This window comes from Sitophilus oryzae, unplaced genomic scaffold, assembly GCF_002938485.1.
Source record: "Sitophilus oryzae breed Bouriz unplaced genomic scaffold, Soryzae_2.0 scaffold_125_pilon_pilon, whole genome shotgun sequence".
Lineage (NCBI taxonomy): Eukaryota > Metazoa > Arthropoda > Insecta > Coleoptera > Curculionidae > Sitophilus > Sitophilus oryzae.
The window spans coordinates 734,307-758,014 of NW_022145904.1; the positions used below are offsets into that span (position 1 = coordinate 734,307).

The 23,708-nt window shown below is 31.7% G+C and overlaps 1 protein-coding gene across 1 annotated transcript in view; it reads left to right on the top strand.

The window, feature by feature from the left end:
- The window catches only part of LOC115874248 (cardioacceleratory peptide receptor-like), a 387,533-nt gene that overhangs the window by 339,510 nt on the left and 24,315 nt on the right, over window positions 1–23,708 (top strand). The window contains exons 4-5 of the mRNA XM_030889347.1: window positions 12,133–12,226; window positions 12,617–12,712. Of these exons, the coding sequence (XP_030745207.1) occupies window positions 12,133–12,226; window positions 12,617–12,712 (190 nt within the window). The remainder of the gene's footprint in view (window positions 1–12,132; window positions 12,227–12,616; window positions 12,713–23,708) is intronic.

Below are 23,708 nucleotides of genomic sequence, written 5' to 3' on the forward strand. Positions count from 1 at the left end.
TTTAAAAAATGTACGTTCCAAGAATTTTTAGTCTGCATTGGCAATATATTACATTTTGTTCTGTATTCATTGGATCATTAAGCTATTAAGACTATTAATAGTTTTAAGTTTAAACTTTTGTTCAAAATATATATTTGAAAGACTTGATTCGGAATATCTACACCGGGAATATAAGTTTTAAAATAATTATTTGCAAGAAGCCTCGAGGAATACAACTGGTATAGGCAAGATGTATTTTTATCTTAACATGTGTTTAGTTAATCAGATAAAAGAATCTATACCTCCTGAAACATTAAGCATCTCTTGTCGTTTAGGAAAATATATTTTACTAATAAAAAATCAAGGCAACAGCTTTTATCAATTTTAATAAAATAAGTAATTAATTGGCGTTATCTGAAAACTGTTTATGTCAGCTTCATACCAGTAGCAAAAATGTGATATTTGTAATAAAAAAAGCGCTACACTAGGCTTACTTGATTGTGTTATTTATTATGTATCGTTTACAGGGGAATATAAGAAAAGTATTAGCAACAGTTTCATGCAGACATTTTGGAATTGATATTTCTAAGTAATGACCTATCTGGGAACCACTGTGCGGCGCCACTGCGTTAGAGAACAAAATAGACAAAACTAAAATTTTGTCGCCTACCCAGTCGCACGGGTCACGAGCCGCCCCTGCTTTCTTCTAGTGGCGAAAAACCCAGTGTTCTTTTCAAGATGTGATATTTTTAGATCTTAACAGAAAACTTGTTACCTATTTCTTTCACTTTACTTATAATAGGCCCTTCATTCGTGTTAAGTATGTTCAAAGCAAACAAGCGATAAAGCTTGTTTATATTTACTTCAAGACGTTTCAATTTCCTATTTTTCAAAGGCTTTAACTTTTACAAATGCACATTTTGACATACAAATAAACTGCGTTAAATTGGCCTCTTTCAATTTATCGCTGTCGCCGTGTCATTTTCGCCTTTATGCAGTTTCGAATCCTTTTCAGTTGCGAAAAGAGAAGTGGGTTTGATATTAAATTATAAATAAACAGATATAACCAGACCACCTCTGGTTAAAAGGTAACGGCTTCAATAAAATCTAACAAATAAAGTATATTTTGAAAGTAATATTTCTAATATGCAAATATCGTAAGATTTTTTGCAAGGCCATTCGATAATTAGTAATTTTATTTCAAATAACGCGTTTGTAGCTTTGTAGAATGTAAAAAATAACCAAACTTAAGAAAATATCCACTACATTGCAGAGTTTTTTAAACTTTTCATCGGTAGAGCAGTCGTGGGTACTGTATTTCACTGGAGAAAAACTAATTAACAATAATAAACCAAAAATATAGATATTGGGCGCCAAACATGTACAGAGAAAGAAAACACAGTTGTATTTTACTTAAAATATATTTGTTCACGATGAAATCTGGTGATAGTAACTATTTAACATTGTAAAATTTTAATGATTATAGTGGTTATATGTCGAGGAAAGTTATGTTAAAAATAGTATTATATATGTTAGATAAAACTATAGAAAATATATAAAAGGTAGCATTACTTCATTTAATTTGTTATATTTTATACGATGTTAAATTCGAGATGTTGCAAGCCGGAGATTCTAGAATCTAAATATGTTCGGTTATCTGTCAAAATCACGCTATAGTAATACTATTACAAAAACGTAATGTTTGCCATGAAATCTAAGATCTAAATCATATTCTGAATATATGAATAGTTTACTTAAAAATTTTATTTATTTATATTATTAACAATATCAAGCGATTAAACTTTAACAATTATTCAGATTGTTACAAAACACGTAAATACATCGTTATTGGTGTTAACTGTTATAAATATCATTTAGTAATTAGATCTGGATTTATATATTGTTATATGTAATAAAGATTAAAACGATTTAATTTTTCACGGTAATTTTCACAATTCCATAATATATGATACGCAATTATTTTTTTTAATTTAATATTTAAAACTATTCCAATTAATAACTCTATTTGTTTGTTCTATTAGGAATATAGACTTTATTAGTTTATAAATTAAAAAAAATAGCCATATAATACAATACAACAATAGTTTAAATCAAATTTACTAGAACAGGAACAAACTTTAATTCGAAATAGCAATTTGTGGTATTACCTATAATAAAAAAATAATAGTTCTAAATAAATATGTTCTAAATTGTTTTATAAGTTACTCATATAATCCCGTGTTTAGTCCTAACATAAAACTTTTCTATTTACTGCATTAAGATAATCTAGTAAACCACTAACAGCTTTTAGCTACGAACATTTAAGCTAAAAAAATAAAAGCATTTTAAAGATTTACAATTTAGAGAGTCCTCTACAAACAATAATAATAACAATCTTATGAAAACAAGTTATTAATGAAATTAGATTGCTATGTCGCACTTCCATTCTATATTTTTCTAATTTACAAAATACAACATAATTATATCATTCTCCCTTAGCCAGTGAAGCTCAAAATATATATCCTAAATATCCTGAGCTATTTCTACATGAGGTGTGATAATTCGTTTTTATTTTCATTAATTTTCATAATTCCTTCTTAAATAATTAAACTAACAAACATTTAAACATTTAAACTAACACACAGGTTAAATTAAAATTTATTAGTAAAAAATGACCCTATTCTTTAGCTCTATTATGAATAACGACTATGAATTTTTAATTTTATTAAATAGTTCACCTATCAAATTTACTAGCAAATATTAAACTTTTATTCCACAAACATAATTTATTAAATTTAGGCGCAATTCTCACTATAACATACCGCCACCGTCACTCGAGCCGCCAGCCACCACGGTAAATATTCTTAAATTGCCAAAAATGAACATATTCACACTACCCGTAACGTCACCGTCGCGTCATTGCTACGTCCACCTTCCAATTACTTCATACTTTCATGGCGGTGCGACGAGACGCGACGGCTCAACGTGACGGTGACGGTACATTATAGTAAGAATCGCGCCTTATACAGTTTCCCACCAAAGCAACACATGTTGTCATTGTTTTGAATAAAATAAAAAACTTCTTATAGGTTCATTCCAGGTTACAGATGGAGTGTTTCGAGTTTTTGAGTTCTGCTTTAAGTGAGTATCCACTTGTGAAGCAGAACGGTTCTAGTCCAGTTGGTAAAGTGTTTGCTTCTTTTCTAGCTAGATTGTTTGTTTTTTCATTATCTTCTATCCCTTAGTGGACTCGCACCCGGAAGAGGAGAACTTATTATTATATGGGAACAATACATCGAAACCCTTTCAACGACCAAAAAGAAGAAATCACTACCAACATTAACAATGAAATGGGGCCATCTATTTTAAAGGAAGAAGAGCAAGCGGCAATAAAAGCAGCCAAAGATGGGAAAGCGCCTGGCCCTGACGATATAATATCACTTCTCTATTTAATAAGATCTACGAAACAGGGATGATACCAAAGGAATGGCTCCAGTCGACGTTTGTCACAATTCCAAAGAAGCATAATGCCAAAAAATGTGAGGAACACCGCACGATCAGCCTTATGAGTCACACACTTAAGATCTTTCTCAAAATCATCCACCGCAGGATTTACAGAAAATTAGAAGAAGATATAGCAGATACTCAGTTTGGCTTTAGAAATGGTTTCGGTACTAGGGAGGCTTTTTTTGCCTACAATGTCTTAATGCAGCGATACCTTGATGTAAATCAAAATGTATATGCCTGCTTTATTGACTATAATAAAGCATTCGATAAAGTAAGACACAAACAACTAATAGAAGCGTTAGAACAAAAAAGTCTCGATACAAGAGATATACAAATAATAGTAAAACTGTACCTTAATCAAAGTGCGTCTGTTCGCGTCCAATCTGAACTGACGAGAGCAGTGGATATCAAACGAAGAGTTAGACAGGGATGTGTTCTTTCGCCACTCCTTTTCAACGTCTACTCAGAGGAAATCTTTAACAAAGCCCTCGAAAATGATGCTGGTGGAATACTAATTAACGGCATACCACTGAACAATTTGCGCTACGCGGACGATACAGTCCTTCTCGCTGAAAACATGCAAGACCTTCAGAATATGTTAAATAACGTCATCACAACTAGTCGGGAATATGGTCTGACACTCAATGTTAAGAAGACCAAATACATGATTGTCACTAAAACTGGAGTGCCTAATGAACATCTGTACGCGGAAGGCGAGGAGCTCGAAAGAGTAGAGAGGTATGAGTACCTGGGTACAAGTGTCGACTGCACCGCGGATTATTGTTCAGAAATAAAGGTTCGCATTGTGAAGATTAAGAAGCTGCTCTGTAGCCGCGATTTGAGCCTAGATCTGAGAACTCGTATGCTCAAATGTTATGTATTCCCAGTCCTTTTGTATGGTATGGAAGCTTGGACCCTCAACGAGTTTTGCGAGCGGAAACTGGAGGCCTTCGAGATGTGAACATACCGTAGGATGTGGAGAATACCATGGACAGAACATGTAACCAACGTGGAGGTTCTGAGAAGAATGAGGAAGTGCGTAGAGATCCTCAAGGAAGTGAAAAAAAGAAAATTGCAATATCTCGGAAAAAGATCTGTTGGAAGGCTAAGAAACCTGCGAAAATGGTTTAATGTCATGTCATCTGACCTATTTAGGGCCGCAGCTTCCAAGGTCAAAATAGCAATGATGATAGCCAACCTCCGATATGGACACGGTACATAAAGAAGAGAAGACCTAAATATTGTACTCTGTTTCCCGATATAACGAGATTTCAAAAAGAAGGTTTTGAAATGGTTTTCTTCTTAACACTTTGTAATTGGTTTCCTAATTATATTATCGGTGTAGACATTTTGAATTCAGTCTTTTTCAATATTTTAAACAAAATTTATTTACAGTTTTAGTAACTTAATTCGTTACATATTATATTTTTATTTATTTTCTATCCAATTTGAATCAATATCATTCATTTCCTATCCAATCAACGCAGAATGTAGAACAAAAGTTCTCTGAACCTACATTTTCTAAATTGTCTGAATTATAGTATTAAAGTATCAACCTTAGTTGTCTTATAAAATGAAATTTTTGTTTGTACTGCACTATCTTCACTGAGAAACCTTCATATTAAGCTTGTTCAAATTACGAAAATTTAGAGCTCATAAAATCATTCATAGGCGTTGTTTGCACGTTAATTAAATTTAATATTTAATAGTGGTTAAATTTCCGTTATATTCCAAAATCATAATTTAATAAAATATTAATACAACTATTTTTAGTATAAAAGTATTTTTGATATTATTTATTACAAAATTCTTAACATTATTTGAAATTTGAAGGTTTTAATTGACTAGTAAAATTTCAGATCAAATTGTTCAATAAGTAAAATATTAAAATTTTATTACGTTGTTATACCGGGTGTTGCATCGTCGAGCGGGACATAGGAAATCCCATGTAAATTTTAATGGGGTCAATAATTGGCTTCCCTAATTATTTTAGGCAATAATTCTATTTAGGTTTATTGAAGAGCACTAAAACCCACATTCAAAACAATAACTTTAGATATTTTTGATTAGTCCGTCTCCTTTCTTATGGCCCTGTATTTACTTATGAGCACCAGTCAAGGTAAAAGATAACTGTCAAATGAAGTTGTCATTTCAGAAATTTATCTATTTAGTGCTTTATTATTATTATTAAAATCTCATACCTACATCGAAAATATTAGCCATGAATTACACTACCGAAGAAAATGTATTGATGATTAAATGGTATTATCAAGGAAATAGTTATCAAAAGATGTCGGACATGTTTGCTGCTCTGTATCCGAGTAGACCGATACCTGGAAAATCTACAATCGCAAGGAATATCCAGAGATTTGAGACCAAAGGTACCCTAATAAATAACTGCAGATGTGAAGCAAGGCAGGAACAAAGAGAAGATGCAAGAAATAATACCGACTTGGAAGTTTTATTGTGCGTGGAAGAGAACGATGGAAAGATCAGCACAAGAAAACTTGAGGATGAAATAGGAATAGATCACACTACAGCGTTTTGAATTTTGAAACGACATAAATACTATTTCTTCAAATATGAAAAGCACAAAGAGCTACGAGATGAAAGAGTAAAGACGGATTGGGAATTTTTAAAAAACATATGTTTCACTGAGGAATGCACGTTTACCTTAAATAATGAACCCAATGTTCAAAATTATCGATATTGGAACAAAGAAAACCAACACAGGTTTGTCGAAACAAGGACGCAATATCCACAGAAAGTAAATGTTTGGATAGGGATATTCGGACACAATATTATCGGGCCATTATTTCTTACGCGAAAATTAAATGCAAAATATTATTTGGAACCTGGAAACGTTATTGGCCTAAATCATACAGTAAATTGGCCAGCAAGGTCTCCTGATATTTCGCCAAATGATTTCTTTCTCTGGGGCCATTTAAAAACAGGATATACCAGGATAAAAAATACCCAAATTTAGACGAGTTAAAAAATGGTATTTCTGCCAAATGCAATAGAATTTCAGTTTACCAACTAGCGAATGTATAAAGAGAATTTTATGATCGCCTGGGTTATTGTCTAGCAGTCGATGGAGGAATATTTGAACATCTTCTTAAATCCTAAAGTTCTAACAATTTAATAGTACCTAAATTAATAAGTTATTGAATATTGTAATAATACTATAATTAACCTTGTAATTGATTACTTTATTTTACTTTAATTCATATTAATTTGTATTTATAAATACATTTTTAAGATTTCCAATGTAGGAATGAGTTTCCAATAATAATAAAGCACTAAATAGGTAAATTTCTGAAATGACAACTTCATTTGACAGTTATCTTTTACCTTGACTGGTACTCATAAGTAAATAAAGGGCCATAAGAAAGGAGAAATATTTAGAAAGAAATCGGCGATAACTCGTAAACGAGCTAATCAAAAATATCTAAAGTTATTCTTTTGAATGTGGGGTTTAATGCTCTTCAATAAACCTAAATAGAATTATTCTCTAAAATAATTAGGGAAGTCAATAATTGACCCCATTAAAATTTACATGGGATTTCCTATGTCCCGTCCGACGATGCAACACCCGGTATAGGTATTTATATTGAATTAATTACTCGTATGTGTTACATCAAGGTTTTAGTATTTATTTTCTATGTTTGAATCATTTTAATTTTCCAATAGTGAATCCAAATTAGCCACCTGAAGTTAAGTTTTAATATTGATTTTTCATCACCATCAAAGCCGGTTGGATTCAAACGTAGTCAAATTTTTCATACTATACCTTTTTAAAAAATTCTATACTACTGTGGCGGAATAATCTCTCCAAAAAAATCCTATGGGTATTTCGCCACTGTAAGAAAATCTACAAAATAAAATAGTTATTTTTTGTAAAAATTGCTGCTCTAATCCAACGGAGACTAATTGTCAGCAGTGGTTTATTAATAAACAAATTTGCCTAACGAACAAAAAAATGTTTAACGTTTCGGTAAGTATATCTCTTCCCGTCACGTCGCGTCGTCGGAAGCAAAAAAACACCAAGAACAAAGAAAAACTATTTAAAATATCTAAATGCAACTATTCGAGAACACTTTAGTTTTCTTTTTTTTTAACAGATTCGTCTATAAAAACCGTTGACGTTCTGTTAAAATGACAATTAACAATTGAAGAGTGGAAATACCAAAGGGGTAAGTGCCAAAATTATTTTTTCGAGATAAATGAGAAAAACACAGTAGAAATGAAACTAAGAAATTTTTAAAAAATACCTTTTAAAATATATATACTCGTAATATACATAAACAATAGACGCTTTTGCTTCGCACTCGAAACTTTTGTTAGGACATGCAATATATTATTTATTACGTTTCTAATGTAATAACTTAACCCGTCAAGGACTGGCGTTACCATATGGTAACGTTAAACATAGGGTCCATCTTTAACCACTGCATTAGAAGTTTCGTAATTTTTGACGAGATGTCGCAAAGTATGCGCTTAAGAAATGACATGTAATGATTATTTTAGTATCGTTTTGGTTTTTGTTAGTGAACGTGTAAGGCGACAATTTACTGTGACGATATCGCAACGGTTTGAAAAATGGTGGACATAAATTTTGAGTAAGTATTTATTCCTTGTTTTTAGACATGTGGTAAGTGTTTGCTATGCTATTTTATTTTATAAATATGTATATTTTTGTATGTTATATTGTGTTTTACTACATGCCTTGGAATTTTTTGGCTAGGAGGTGTTTTTTACTGGTGTTACCGTATGGTAACGCCAGTCTAATGCACTATCAGTTTTTTAAGGAGTGTTTTTTTTAGGCGCGGTTTTTCTTTGCAAGAGGCGTTAGATATGGCCTACTCGGAAGATATTGACGCTATTTACGTAGAACCACCTGATGCCAATGTTCTAACGGATGAAGACTCCGCAGATGAGGATTCTGGAGGTACAATAGACAATCTTTCGGGTAGACAACTGCGAGCCCGAGCCGAAGTAAAATTTTTTAGTAAAGGAAACGTTGATGCAGAGCCTGAAGAACCAGATCCTACCCCGAATAGTACTGCAGAGCCCAAACAGCTGGATATTCCTAGTACCAGTGCTTCAGCTTCGGTTCCATTGTACACTCCAAGGTCTAAAAGAAACTTCAGCTGGATTAGGGGTGATCTTCAAGCGCAGACAAGAGATTTTCCAGAACCTAATTATAAACAATATATGGATCTTTCACCTGTTCAACTTTTGAGCTATTTTTGGACGACGAAATAATTACTTATCTAATCGAGGAGACGTCTCGCTATGCTCTGTTTAAAACTCACCCGATCCTAGGGTTTCCAAAATGAAATGAAATGTTTTTTAGCAATACTAATTGTAAGTGGCTATGTAGTAATGCCAGGGAAAAAATCATATTGGGAGTCACAAGGTGATGTGAACAATGCGATGATGAGTGGTGCCATGAGACGGGGCCGTTTTGTTCAAATCATGCGTTTTCTTCATTGCGCCGATAACTCCAAACCAAATTTGGACGACAAAGCGTGGAAACTTAGACCCTTTAGAGAGAAACTGAAAGCTAAATATTTGCAACATTATCAGCCAGAAAAGCATATGAGTTATGATGAAAGTATGATAAAGTACTATGGTGGACATCCATGTAAGCAATTCATTCGTGGTAAACCCATTAGATTTGGGTACAAAATGTGGGCACTGAATACAACATCGGGATATTTAGTAAACTGCGAATCGTATCAGGGAAAAAATAGTTTACAAGAAGTATACGAAAAGGATTTTGGAAAAGCTGCTGCACCATTTGTTTCAATGTTGGACCAGTTAAAAGGGAAAAAGGAGAGACCATATGAACTGTACTTTGATAACCTCTTTACTGGTTTAAATCTTTTAAAACATCTAAAAGAAAGGGGCTATCAGGGTACCGATACCGTTCGAGAAAACCGCATACCCAAAAATTGTCCGATGTCAGACAAAAAATCTCTGGCAAAAAAAGAAAGAGGGACATACGAGGGGACTATTGAAAAAGAATCAGGCATTATGGTAGTTCGTTGGGTTGACAACAACGTTGTTAGTGTCGCTTCAACCTGTCACGGTATTTTACCTGTATCACAAGTAAAACGATATAGTTCTGCCCAAAAAAGAATTCTTATGATACCTCGTCCATTTTTAATTGGTGAATATAACGCACACATGGGAGGTACAGATCTCATGGACGAAAACGTGTCAAGATACAGAATAGGTATTCGCAGCAAGAAATGGTGGTGACCTATTCGCAACCAAACTAACGCCTGGTAGATTCACAAAAAGTCTGGTGGACCGCTGACGCAACTTGAATTTCGAAGGAAAATTACAACGTGCTATTTACAGAGTTATGGAACCCTTCCGAAGCCTGGTGGTCGACCCAAAACTTCAAAAACCAGTCTGTCGCTCAATAGAATTTCAGACGAGGTTAGATATGATGGAATGAACCATTTAGTGGTTGAAACCCCAAACAAGAAAAGAAAGAGATGCGCAGGTGAAGGCTGTTGTTCAAGCATTCGTACTATGTGCAACAAATGCAACTTGGGCCTTTGTATCCCATGCTTTTCTATATTTCATACCAAGTAAATGTTTTCTTTCAATATTTTCAAGCATTTTAGTTAAAATATCAATATTTTTGTTAAAATTGTATGTTTTCATTTAAAACTTTAATATTTTTGTATAAGTTACTATTTTGAATAAAATGTACATTTAAGGGACTGGCGTTACCATATGGTAACAGTAGTTTTTTTCAAAATGGCGTAAGTTTTTTGTTTTTTTTTTGCATAGAACAGTCTTAATTATGATTATATTAACGTAAATTACATTTTAACAATTGCAAAAAATTAAAAATAAAAACTTCGCCTTTGACGGGTTAATATTGCAAAATTTGACACTTACCCCCTTTGGTATTTCCACTCTTCAATTATTATCTGATAACAATTACTTAATAAGGTAAAACCAAAAAGCTTCAAACTTTATGTATGATTATTTTTTAATTTGTTTTTAATTTTTAGGATATGTTTATTTATGTTAGTTACGTTCTTTAAAATAATATATTATTATATTTTATTATATATTTTAATACCTTTTTTTATTATATTTTATAACTGGTCACCCAAGTGGCACAAATGTGCTTAAAATAGTTATATAGAGTGTTATATAACAATTCATGATAAATATGTACTATTTTTAAGTGCTTTATAAACCCTAATACGATAGTTATAAACACGAAATAGGCGCTGGTTTATAAAACAATATATTTATTTAGAAGTACGTTAAAAACTCTCCGATAACGCTTACAAAATAATATTGAGTACGTTACAAAATATTTATAAAACTGTTTTATAAAAGATTTATAAATATTTTAAAAATAACATATTTGTCTCAGTTAAAATATTTTTGTAGCATGCATCTGCATTTTTGTTTTTTAGTTATCAAGAATAAAATTATAATATCGTGTATTTATAGTGACTAAATTATTGCGAAGATCACATTGTTTTATAAATCAGTCGTAAAAACAGCTATAAAACATGTCGATAATGTTTTAATAAACTAAAATGCATATTTTTATAGCTGTTTTGTAAATATTTTATAGTTGTTTTAAATTATATTATAAATCAATTATAAAATATATCTAGCTCAAGCATAAATAGTTGTATAAGATTTGTTATATAAACGTTCCTAAGCATATTAACGAATATATTTATAAAAATGTTTTATAAATTAGTCGCCAAAACATCTATATAACAAAATAATAAAACACATTTGTCTCTATGATAAATTTGTGTTCTTTGCGTTTATTATATAACAATTCAGTGTATGAGATTGCTTTAATAAATCATATATAAAACAGTTCACGCTCATAATAATTTATTGTGTTACTTGGGCAAATTATGAAGTGGTCCTATAAACATGGTATAACCTGCTCATAATTTGAAGTGGAATTAATTATAAAGTTTTATACATATCTTTTTGTTTTGTTTATCCCTATTTCTAAATTTAAATGTATAAAATATCTTACAGCTAATAGATAATTAAAAATGATTCTTTGCCTGAGGCATACTTGAAATAGAGTATATAGAGATATTTGATAAATGGCAACAGTGTCAACTTCGCTTCTTCATATGACAGATAGACTATCTATTTCGCGCAGCCGCAAAGAAAATTGAAACCCGGACTGTCGCTACTCGTCGGTTTACTTACTTTGCTAAAATCGTTAAAAGTAACTTATTTTATAAAATTTTGTTAATTCAAAATAAAACACTAAAAGTTTTCTTCGAATATGAAATCAATTGAATTAACTTCTCAATATTAAAAAATTCTTTTTCATAATTTATTTACGATGATAAAGAAATTGTAAAAATATTGCAGTGTGGCGAATCCGGCATCAGCGATTACAATGAAATGAAGGTCGCTGTCATTTTATGTGTAAAATTATATGAGGAATATCATTGATCGTCATTTCTGAATCAACTAGACGCCGTTTTTTTTTCGCTCATACGGTATTTTATTATTGATAATAAATATTTATATCATATAAACTTCATAAAATCAAGAGTAAACAGAAATAAATCTTAAATTATTAAATATCATGTATTTTAACTATATTTTAATTTCTAGGCATTGGTCACTTATGCTTCTACTTATGTACTTGTATCCCTGAGTATTGACAGATACGATGCCATTCGTCATCCAATGAAATTTTCAGGAAGTTGTAAGTACATTATTTCAATAATCGTAAAATTTAAATCTAGGTTACTTAATATTGAGTATTATTATTAATTTACATTGAAAATATTAAAAGAAAACATTAATACTTAAGTATAATATAATATATTTTTAACTTGTGCTACTTGAATTTAATTATCATCTAATCTACAAAACATAATTTCAAAGAAAATCTCATTCAAATTGCTCAAAAAAATTTCAAATTCAATTCGCTTGAAAAAAAACTCAATCTGAAAAAAATATATTTTTATATTGTATACAACGAACTTAAAAAAAAGATTAATACCAACAGACAAATTTTAATTGCCATCCTTTGATTTTAATTGATGTTTAACACGTTTTTGTTCCACAACAACTCTTTTTTTCTTTGTTTTAGGGAGAAGGGCTAGAATTTTAATTATTTTGGCCTGGGCAATCAGTGCCCTTTTTTCCTTGCCAATGCTGTTTTTATACGAAGAAAAAATAGTACAAGGTAAGCTTCATTAAAACCCTAATTAAATATTTTTGAATAATTTTAATTTATTTTTTTCTTATTGACCTCAAAAGAAACATTGACCACAGAAGAAACAAAAGAAAAAATATATTTCGAACATTTTGTATTTCCAAAAAAAAACGCTGTAGATATAGAAACCATTTGGTAAACTATAGAAAAACTACTATTTAAAACACAGAATGTGTTACATTTTTTTAATACAAGGAAATATCAAATACATTTGTTTGAGCTAGTGATGGGTTGTTATTTAACTATCTGTTATTTTATAACAATTATTTATAAATAACATAACGCAACCGTTACTACTTCTAAAAAATAACAGATATAAAATAACGACATGTAGAGATCGGCCGCTCGTGAAACGAAAAACGAAATCGGCGCTCTGCACCGCCACGAAATTCTATGCTGCTCGAAGCAATTCCAGAAAACAACTAGTATGGATGGAACACATGTTATTTCGTCAACCATCGATACAGGCGGCAAGACAACGGACAACGGAGAGGGGAATGCGCTACGGCGAACGTAGCTGCTTCGGTCGACGCCGTGGATGGTCGTATTGGGCTTACAACAGCTTAAAAATAATAGGATATAAAAGAAGCAGGTTTTTTGAAACAGTTGCGGGCATAACGCCTGGCGGTCGAGATAACAGGAGTGGGAAAGGAACGCTGCTGCATCGGTCGATTGTCGATGGAGGCTCGCAACGGGTTGGAGAAGCAGTCATTTTAGATACGTTGTTTTTCAACCTGTTTCAAGCATAACAGGGCGCCGGTCGAGATAATCGGAGTGGAAAAGGAATGCTGCTGCATCGGTCGATTGTCGATGGAGGTTCGAAACAGGTTGGAGAATAACGCATCAGTTGTTTTAGATATATTGTTTTTCAACCTGATACGAGCATAACAGGCGGAGGTCGAGATATTATGGCGCTGTATGTTTCAGTACTTACTTATTAAGTTTCAATATTTAGGTATTTATTTATTCTGAAAAATTTTCAGAATAATATTTTAAGATTTTTTAAAAATGTATACAGGGTGTGTTGAAAAATCTGGTCATTGATTAATCACGATCCTGCTTAAAGCCCTTGACGTAAAAAGCTGATTTTTGGAAAACGGATTGACTTTAGGGTGTAGAGGTTCGATAAGAAGGGATTTTTCGAAACTCGAATTTTAAGGGGGTGAAGCTACCCTCAAATATTAGAATATTTTTTATTTAAAAACCGGTGAGTTTTTCGGAAAAACTCTTAAAACACGTATATTTTATTATGTTGTTTTACATATTTTAAGATTTTTTAAAAATATATACAGGGCGTTTCATGAAATATATCCATTGAGTAATCACTATTCTACTTAAACTGCTTGACGTTTAAAGCTGATTTTTGGCAAACGGATTGACTGTGGGGTTGAGGTTCGATAAGGAGGGGTGTCTCGAATCTCAAATTCCAACAGGGTGAAAACGCCCCTCAAATATTACAATATTTGTTATTTAAAAAATGGTTAGTCTTTCGGGAAAACGCCTGGACACGCATAATTTATTTTGTTTTTTTACATATTTTGAAATTTTTTAAAAAATCATACAGGGTGTTCCAAAAAGTTGAGTAATTGATTAACCACGATTCTGCTTAAACTGCTCGACGTTTAAAGCTTATTTTTGGCAAATGTGAGAAAATTTTATCCAGTTTGTATGTTAATGGAAATTCTTGTTTTGCTTTATCATCACCATTAGAAATTATTAATTCGACGTGAACGAAATCGCGGGTACACGCTAGTTTAAGTGTAAAATTAATTCGAACTCTAGTGTGTAGTTGGTTTACTTATGAAGAATATACTACACATTTTCTTATATTGCTATTTTTTTACCGCAAATGGTAAAATCATAACTAAGAGCTTCTCGCCCGTCGAGTGAGATGCACCCTGTACACTGCTACGCAATTCAGGATCTACGCGGATCGTAGGTAGATGGGAATGCATAGGTATAGACGAGTGGCGGAATTTTGGCTTTTTTATATCGCAATTTGTAAACAGCGCTTATTTGTAAACAACCACCATTTTTAGAGAGGTATTTTAGATAACAATCGATATTTATAAATGTTTTGACACCCTGGAAATACTACCACCGAGCACGTCATTGTTGCAACTTGCAACTGCGTTAATACGCCTGGCGGTGACCGCCTCATACTCTTTCAGATATTTAGCACTAAAATAAAGAAACCTGTTATTTTTAAGCTGTTATTTTAAGCTGTTTTTTATAAATAACTATAACAGTTTCAACGGTTATCTAAAAATAACAGTTTTGCCCATCACTAGTTTGAGCTATCCTTTATAGTGGTTTCTTATTGCAGATCATGTGTGGTCCAAGCACCACAACATAAATGGTCGGAAGCCCGGGTTGTCCACAAAGAACCCCATTGGAAAAAGCGCAAATTTAAAGAGATTCATTTCTCACAATAATAAAATCTTTAGCAATCCAAGTATGGAAATTTCAACAATATGGCCACCACTCATAAAACGCTCCAGTGCAAGTATTCTTAGTGGATCTCATGCTTAACTGCACATAACTATTTCACGGGTGAATGCCTCGCTCAGTGGTTAGGATTTAGTTTAGTTTACACTTGACAACGGTCAGTGATACTTCTGACTGAAACGTTGTGTAAGCAAAATAAATAAAGACAATATAGTTTAAGAGCTGGCTACATAAAAAAAACCTTATCATCGTTACATGGCTATTTTTTGTGTGAAGTATCCTTTTGTGTAGCCATTATGAAATAGTCATGTCTGCCAGCGCAATCAAGGCTTAAAGCGGGGCGGCCAATTGAAAGGGTGAAATTTTGACACTGAACATATTATACGGTACACGAGTTATAATGGCGAAAATAGCTTTTATTTATTTTTAAGAAAGGTGGAAAATTGTTGGCAGATATTTTTCTAGTCGCTAAAATGCCGACAGACAACGCGAAAGAGGCATGAAATTTTAAAAATTATTAGAAAATAAAAGTTGAAGAATGAAAAAAATTATCTCTAATATATAATCTCCGAAACTAAGCATTTTAGGGCATACATTTATACGAACTTTTATTTTTATCTGCAGAATATGCTGCCGAAGTTACCGGAATACAGTTTGTACCACCCTGTATTAATAAAATTGTCCAATATTTTTTTATTATATTAACAAGAGCACAACACAGGGCTAAGAACTGCTAATCAGATTTTATTACATAAAATAAATTATTTTGTTACATGCTGTAATATAGCAAGCTAATTATATTTTCTAGTTAATTTTCCTAATTAAGCGCTGTTGGGTTTATCTGTTGCATACAAGCCTCCAATGTAGTTTAGTTTATTAATGTAACATGTTTACTTTGATGACAGAGTACTATGTTAAACCTCTAAAAATCAACATCTAACTCTCATCTCTCTAACATTAAAAATTAAAGGTAATTATAATAATGTAACAAATATTCCTGGATTATCGATTGAATTTATATTATGCAGAATTTGTAAGGATTATATTACTCTCTATGTAATTTATTGATTGTAAATAAATGCCTTTATTGTCAAAAAAAGTTACAATTTGTAGACAAAGGTAAAATAAACAAACAAAAGAGAATACAAAACAAGTATACAAATTACATTGTCAGTCTTATTGTTTAAAATAAACATTTGTAAATGTTTACAATGTGAAAGAATAAAAAAATAAAAATAGGATTCAAAAATATTTAGTAAGTTTATAGTAAATATAGTAATAGCAAATATTAGACCAGTGTTTACAAGATCAAATTCGATTATCAAAATATAAGTAATTTACGGCGTTAAAAGCCTTGTCTAGTAAATAAGATTTCAATGCTTTGCGAAATGAAGAAAATGATGTTATGGATTTGATTTCAAATGGCAGGTAATTGTGCATTTTTTTCGAGTTGTATAATATTGAACTTTTAACTAACTCTGAGTGTGGGGTAGGTAGATAAAAATCTTGCTCCGGCGATTAGTTTGATGTTACAGGTTCTAACAATTATTATACAGGGTTGTCGGAATTTTAATTGTGAAACTTTGGCAACATGTTCTGCAGATAAAAATATGGAAAAAAGTTCATAGAAATGTATGTCCTAAAATGCTATGTTTTGGAGTTACAGGGTGTCGAAGTTTCATTTTTATTTCGGGTTTTTCAAAATAATTTCTGATCTATAGTCGATATTTGGATGGAAATTGGTGTTTGAGTGAAAATTTTAATTTTGATGTCAGTATGACTTGGTATGACTCCTACTTGTAGGGAGCGTTACCTACATGTTTTTAAACTCTTTTAAAGTAGTATTAATTACTCTTTGTCTATACCTGTATTACACTACTGAGAGAAAGAATATACATTTTCGCGGTTTTTTACGTAAAAAATGTACGTTGTGTATGCTCTTGCGAGACGAACACAGCAATAGAGTAATTTGTAATTTTATAGATACTCACATAAAATTAAAAAACAGCAGATATTTCTCGTAATTAATTTATTTTCTAGTTCATTTTTATTTTCAAACATTAAAGAATGACTAATAGCCATTTTGCGATTTTACTTTTCTTCTCAATTTTCTTAACTTTTTCCTTCATAAATAGGTATACATTTTCATTAGTTTGTTTTGCCTTTCTCTATGGTTTTAGTGTTTTTTTATTTTGCCTTTGGTTTTAGCCAAAGCGTTTAAATCTGAGAAGACATTGTGTCAGTGAATTTCAGTGAAACCATTGTGAGAATTAGAAAGAAACCTCAAACATAGTTAGCTGTAGAGTATGAATTCTTTCCAGGTTAATATAAAGGCTGATCCGAACTGTATTCCGGAAAACTCGACAAAATATTCTACAGATAAAAATATGTAAAAAAGTTCACATAAATGTCCTAAAATGCTTAGTTTTAGAATTTGATTTTGATGTCAATATGGGCCTATACCTAGGGTGCCACTTAAAAATCAAAAGTTATATATTAGTAGTAGTGATTTACAGTGAAACAGGAAGTGACCAAAAACAATTAAATACGTCAATCAATTCTAATTTATGCCATATACTATCATACCAAATCTCGTTTTTTTTATCTGAAAAAATAAAAAAGTTATAGGGGATGAGCCACTTTTGAGATGCACCCTGTATAGTAAAGGATATATTTAGCCCGCATATAACCGAAAGCAGTTTATTTTAAAACTTCTGGAAACACCCCCTTTTTTATTTTGTTTATTGACATGCTATCTACTCTTTTCAATAGATGGATGAGTTAGGAATTGGATACTGTGTCTATACATCTAATAACTAAAACTCTAAAAAGAGCCTTTTATTTTTACCTCTACCTCCGGGCTATTATCCAAGCGAAAAGAAACCTTTTATCCCTTTCTATAAATACAAAAGTTACCGAATTACTATCCCTTTTATGACTAATAAAACCTTTATTTTCAACATCATAGACAACCTCAATAGCGCTTTCATTCATAAAATTTGAATACTAGTATTTGGTACGTTTTATGTCCTCCTAAATTGTTTTCGTAAAGGTCGTTATCATGGCATGCAAATTATGTGATAGTTATCGTAAAAAATATCCATCAAAGCAGACATTTTACAGATTATGTATTCTTAAGTTATATACCGGGTGCGTCTCAAAAGTGGCACACCCATATAAGTTTTTTATTTTTTCAGATAAAAAAACGATATTTGGTACGTTAGGATATTACATAAATTAGGATTGATGTACGGTATTCAATTGTTTCTGGTCACTTCCTGTTTCACCGGAAATGACTACAACTTTTTATTTTTAAATAACACCCTCGGTATATTTTGACATTATTCGATAGAAAATGACACTCTGAATAGAATGACCTACATGTGTCAACTTTTGACATTTTCTCTTAAAAAATCGTATTTTAACGTTACTGGCGGTCGCCATATTGGAGGAACGGTATAGTTGCGCATGCGTATTTTTTTATCCTCGGTCGAACGGCGGAAAGTAACGCCTAGCTATAGGCTCCGCGGGAGAGGCTGCCGCTTTGGGAGCACCGGGTCGTAGGATCAATCCCCGACAAAGGTAGAACTTTTTTATTTTTTACAGCTGTTTTTATTTTTTTGTTTATTTAGAGCTATCGGTAATAGCAATATAGCGTGGGCATATTTTGATTGCGTTGGTTAGTCTCTAGGGTTAGTTTTTTTTTATTTAGATTGCACGCGAAATACCCAACCGATTATTTATCGTTTACACGCCTGCAAGACTGCAGGTTGTAAAGTTGCACCGTACGGCTAGATGTACAAAGTTGTACGAAAGAGGTTTGATGGCGTTGGTTTGAACTTCTTTGGGGGGTTAATCTTTTTTTAATTAGTTTTTTTATAGGTTATTTTATAAGTGATAAATTTGAGAACGTCGGGATGGCGGCGAATTAAGGCGACGACGCGACATGGTCATTCTATTCAGAGTGACACTTTCTATCGAACAAAGCAAAGAAATACCGTGAACCGAAAACAATTGAATGCATCAATCAATCCTAATTTATGTCATATACTAACATTCCAAATCTGTTTTTTTTTTATCTGAAAAAATAAGTTATAGGGGTGATTAAAGAACTTAAAGAACTTAGGACAGACCACAAAAACTGTACTCTATAACGTATATCGGACAAATATGTTGACATAATTTGGTAAAATTTTTCAATTTATAATTTGTTTTAGAATCAATACCAATCACTACCCAAGTAGCAAAAAGAAATTCTAAAAGGATTGAATTATTTTATAACAGTCGTATAGCGTTGTCTTAAGGACTGCTTGATTTTATTAAGCGTTTGGTTTCGACCTTTCTGTTTTTTAATAAAAGTTGTCATATTAAACTATTTTGTAGTGGTTTTTACAACGTATCCTATAACGCATTAAACGATAATTTCTTTTAGTATGATATAACACTTAATAAGACAATGCTGTATGATAACAAACATATTATTTTATTAGACTCTTATACCCACCATGTAAGAGTTCTATAATATTCATATAACTAGTAGTCACAAGATCATATAATAGTTACTTAAACTTGTCTTATTAAAGTTGTATTACGTTGTATGATAGAATGTTTTATTGCGTTAAACTACGGTGCTGTATACAACACCAGTTATATAGCTTTATATGATAAAATTGTGATTAACAAAATAAATTCGCTGTAATATCTGCATTATAAAACTGGTAATGTATAATATAACCTCATTTTAAATTAAATGATATACCTAGTTATTTATTTTGTTATTGTTGTTGTTGCAGAAGTAATATCTACGTACGAGTATAATCAATCACAGATATTATGAATTCTGGACAAAGTTGGAAAAAAGTTAACAAACGCAGTGGTAGTTATAAAGAGCATGTAAGAGTTCCTCGAAATTACGGCAAATAATCCCGAGAATTCCCTGGGTTCTCAAAAGCCAAAATGTCTCGGGTTGTCTGGCTTCTTCAAAGCATGGTTGCCAATTTGATGTAAAAGTTTTACTGTAGTAATGTTTGTATTGTTTTATTGTTGTTTTTCCAAGTCCTTAGGTTACCGCTCACTCGTCGGGCACGCATGAAATGCATTGCTTGCATGAATCCATGAAAATCTAATCACGTTTGTTAGTTTAAATACTAATCAAATGAGATTTGACAACATCTATTTGTCAGAAATCTCAATATGTCCAAAATAGTTCTATAGTGCCTGGAAATTCTGCGCATGGATAGATATTTATCCTATACCGTTTTATTTTACAACAAAGACTTACTTAAGGGGTTCAATTATAATAAAATGGTTGCATTATAATTCGCCATGTTTAAGGCAGAATTTTTATATGGCCTATGGCCGCCATTATATGAAGCAAAACTAAAAACGTCAAAATAAATTGTAAAATGTTATTTTTGATAATTATTTTGTGATAAGATTCCCACATACAGTAATAAAGTGTTTAATTAAATTAAAAACAAGAATTTTTGAAAATTTTATTTTATTTTATTGTTTAAATTTATATGTAAACCTTAATCGCAATTAAAGCGCTTTAATTTTTTGCCAAATACATTACCTATAATCTACCAGTAAAATTTTCGGCGCAACAAAAATTGTCCCTACTTTTCAAACCCTATTAATTAATATTACATATTTGTTGTACCTTCTGGCTCTACCCGCCATTTTCATTGTCGAGTAAAGTCTCCTTTTTAACAATCCACATCCTCTAGATTCATTTTACGACACGCTTAAAATATAATTTGCTCCTAATATTCTTCGGTAAAAAATAAAATACTCTTGTACCTCGCTAAATGATCAAATGTTTTTATTGTTATGTGACCACGTAATACACAATAAAACTAGTTTTATAATAGTCATATAACGCTGTGTAAAATAGTTAGCATAAGAGTTGTATACCCTTTTTATAGAACTTCTATACTACTAAACGGTTATATAAAAATGGGCCTTTTTGGTTGTAAAGCTATCATATTACGGTCATATAGCACGTTATATGAATTGAGGTATCCTATAAAAATTATCACATAGCTGTTTATACAGCCTTTATAAAATAAAATTTGCTACTTGGGTAATACTAAAAACCTCTAACACATTATCGCCAACTATTGCAATAATTGTTGATTGCTCCGAGATAAACCATCAATAACAAATAGAGAAAGAAGTAGATATACTAGAACGAGAATTTTTTTATGATTTAATTAAATTCTAAGTAGCAGCTTATACTTCATTAACTTTCCCTCCAAATAAAAAGTTTGTCTTGTTTTTTATTAAAAGATCAGCTCGTTTTGACGCAACGCCATCTGTTGACCAAGTTTTTGCCAACCTTTTAATAGAACAAAAACAACTCCGAAGAAGGTTTGGTAAAATCTCCAAAATCGGAAAGAGTTTAATAAAAGTTTATGCTGAGCGAGGTTACGGCAACTTAACCCCACCCATAATAATAGACATGTACAGGTTGTCCTAAAATTTTGTTATTTTATACTTTAGATTAAGTTTACTCTAATATTATCATAGTAATTGTGTAAGGTATTTCGTACGTTTGTTGTACAAGCATTGGTATCTTGGAAACCGTAATAGATGGTTAAATTGTGGCAAATTTGCGCCTTGGGATGTTTACCGCAATGTCATCAAAAAAGTTTCAAAAATTTCAAGGATTGCTGATTGCTCTTTTTTCTACTTTTTAGAAAATCCAAAAACTAATTGCACATTTTCATAGCCACCTTATCAAATCTACCTGATAGTATTTTCAGATTTTCAAATTAGCTGGTAATTTATGAAATATGTACATAAGCCTACTTAATTTTCTTAAATACTGACCCTTGAATACTGAATAGAAAGATATGCTACACTTAATATTTTTTTTTATTTCGGGTACTTAAACACAATCTATTGAAACTAATTTCAAGTTTGGCTCTGTTTTTTTTTAAATATTTAATCTATTTATCGTAACAATATTGAGAAGCTTTAAAATTCAACAATGGCGTGTGTCAAAACATTGATTATAGAAAATCAAAGACAATAAAATAATATAAATATAACATAATACTGTCGCGACCTAGCTTAGGGGTTGTTTGCTAGGGTCGCTATACCAGGTTCTCTCTCTCAATCAAAACAACCATTAGATAAGAACACATTTATTTAGCATAAGGTTTACAGTGTGTGTAAAATAAATTTGGGAAATTCCAGGAAATGCCAAGACTCAATATATGGTATACTCAAAGAAGGTACTTACAGGAACATCTTTATTCTTCGCTACTGGTTCTGACTAGCCAACTAACGGACTAATGATGCGAATCACTGACTGGCCAATCAACTGAACATTGGACTGCAACGGACTAACCAACTAACTAACTTCTTCCCTGTCTTCAGCATACCCTTTTATATTTGTCTGCTCGTCCCAATCATCGGCGGGTGCGTGCTCAAAAGTTTTCTTTGTATATTTCCAACACCGATGTTTAGTACGTGCCTTGAAACATCACGCTACATCGACCTGACTTTAATTGTTTTAATTAACAATGTTTACTATAAGAACATGTCTAGGTCAACGTATACGTAAACGATTCCCTTGGATCCATATCAAATTGGTTTACTGGAATTATATTTTACATGATTTTTCCCAATTTGATGTAAACCCAAGTTGGCCTATATTTAAGTCTTGACAATACCAAAAATCAAATTATTTTCCTGGAAGTTGGATTGGAAATTTTAGAGCAAAATAATGGACAGCGAGGTTCGGCATTGCTTGACGTTATTTGTAAAAGTGAAATCAATACAACTTGAGTACAAAATGCACATTCGGAAGTAAAATAAGAGGATCTGTTGAAAGGGCTAAACATGAAATTGAACGAAAAATATATTTATGCATTACGAAGGGTGGTAATGCTTTCGAACATGTAGAACATTAGAAACTACTTTGTAGAAGTTGATTTATTTATAATAATTATGATGAATATTATGCACGTTATTAGATCGTACATTGAAATTTCAAATTCATAATCCAAAAGGTTAAAAATAATATCTTTAAAATTCTGACCTGGATATTATTTTTCTGAATCTTTCATTTTCCTTATTAACTGTTAATTCACGCTCATCAATATTGTTACGGTGAATATAATGAAGTTAAATAATTTGGAAAAGCAGAGCCGGACTTGAAATGTTTTTAAATAGTGTTTTTAAAAAGTCCAAAAAAAAATTAGTGTGGTATATCGTTGTACTCAGGAGACTGAATTCTTTCAACACTTGACCTATGTCTCTCAGAAACTATAGCTAATTTGATAATCTATGAATACTATCTATCAGATAGCCCTGATAAAGTGGCTATGAGAATGTGCAATTAGTTTTCAGATTTTCTGAAAAGTAACGACAGGAAAAAATAAAACTAATTTTTCAAAAAATCCGCTTTTTTAACCCAGCAATCCTTGAAATTTTTTAAGCTTTTTTGATAGCATGTTGGAGAATATCCCAAAGCACAACTTTGCCCTAATTTAACCATGTTCGTATC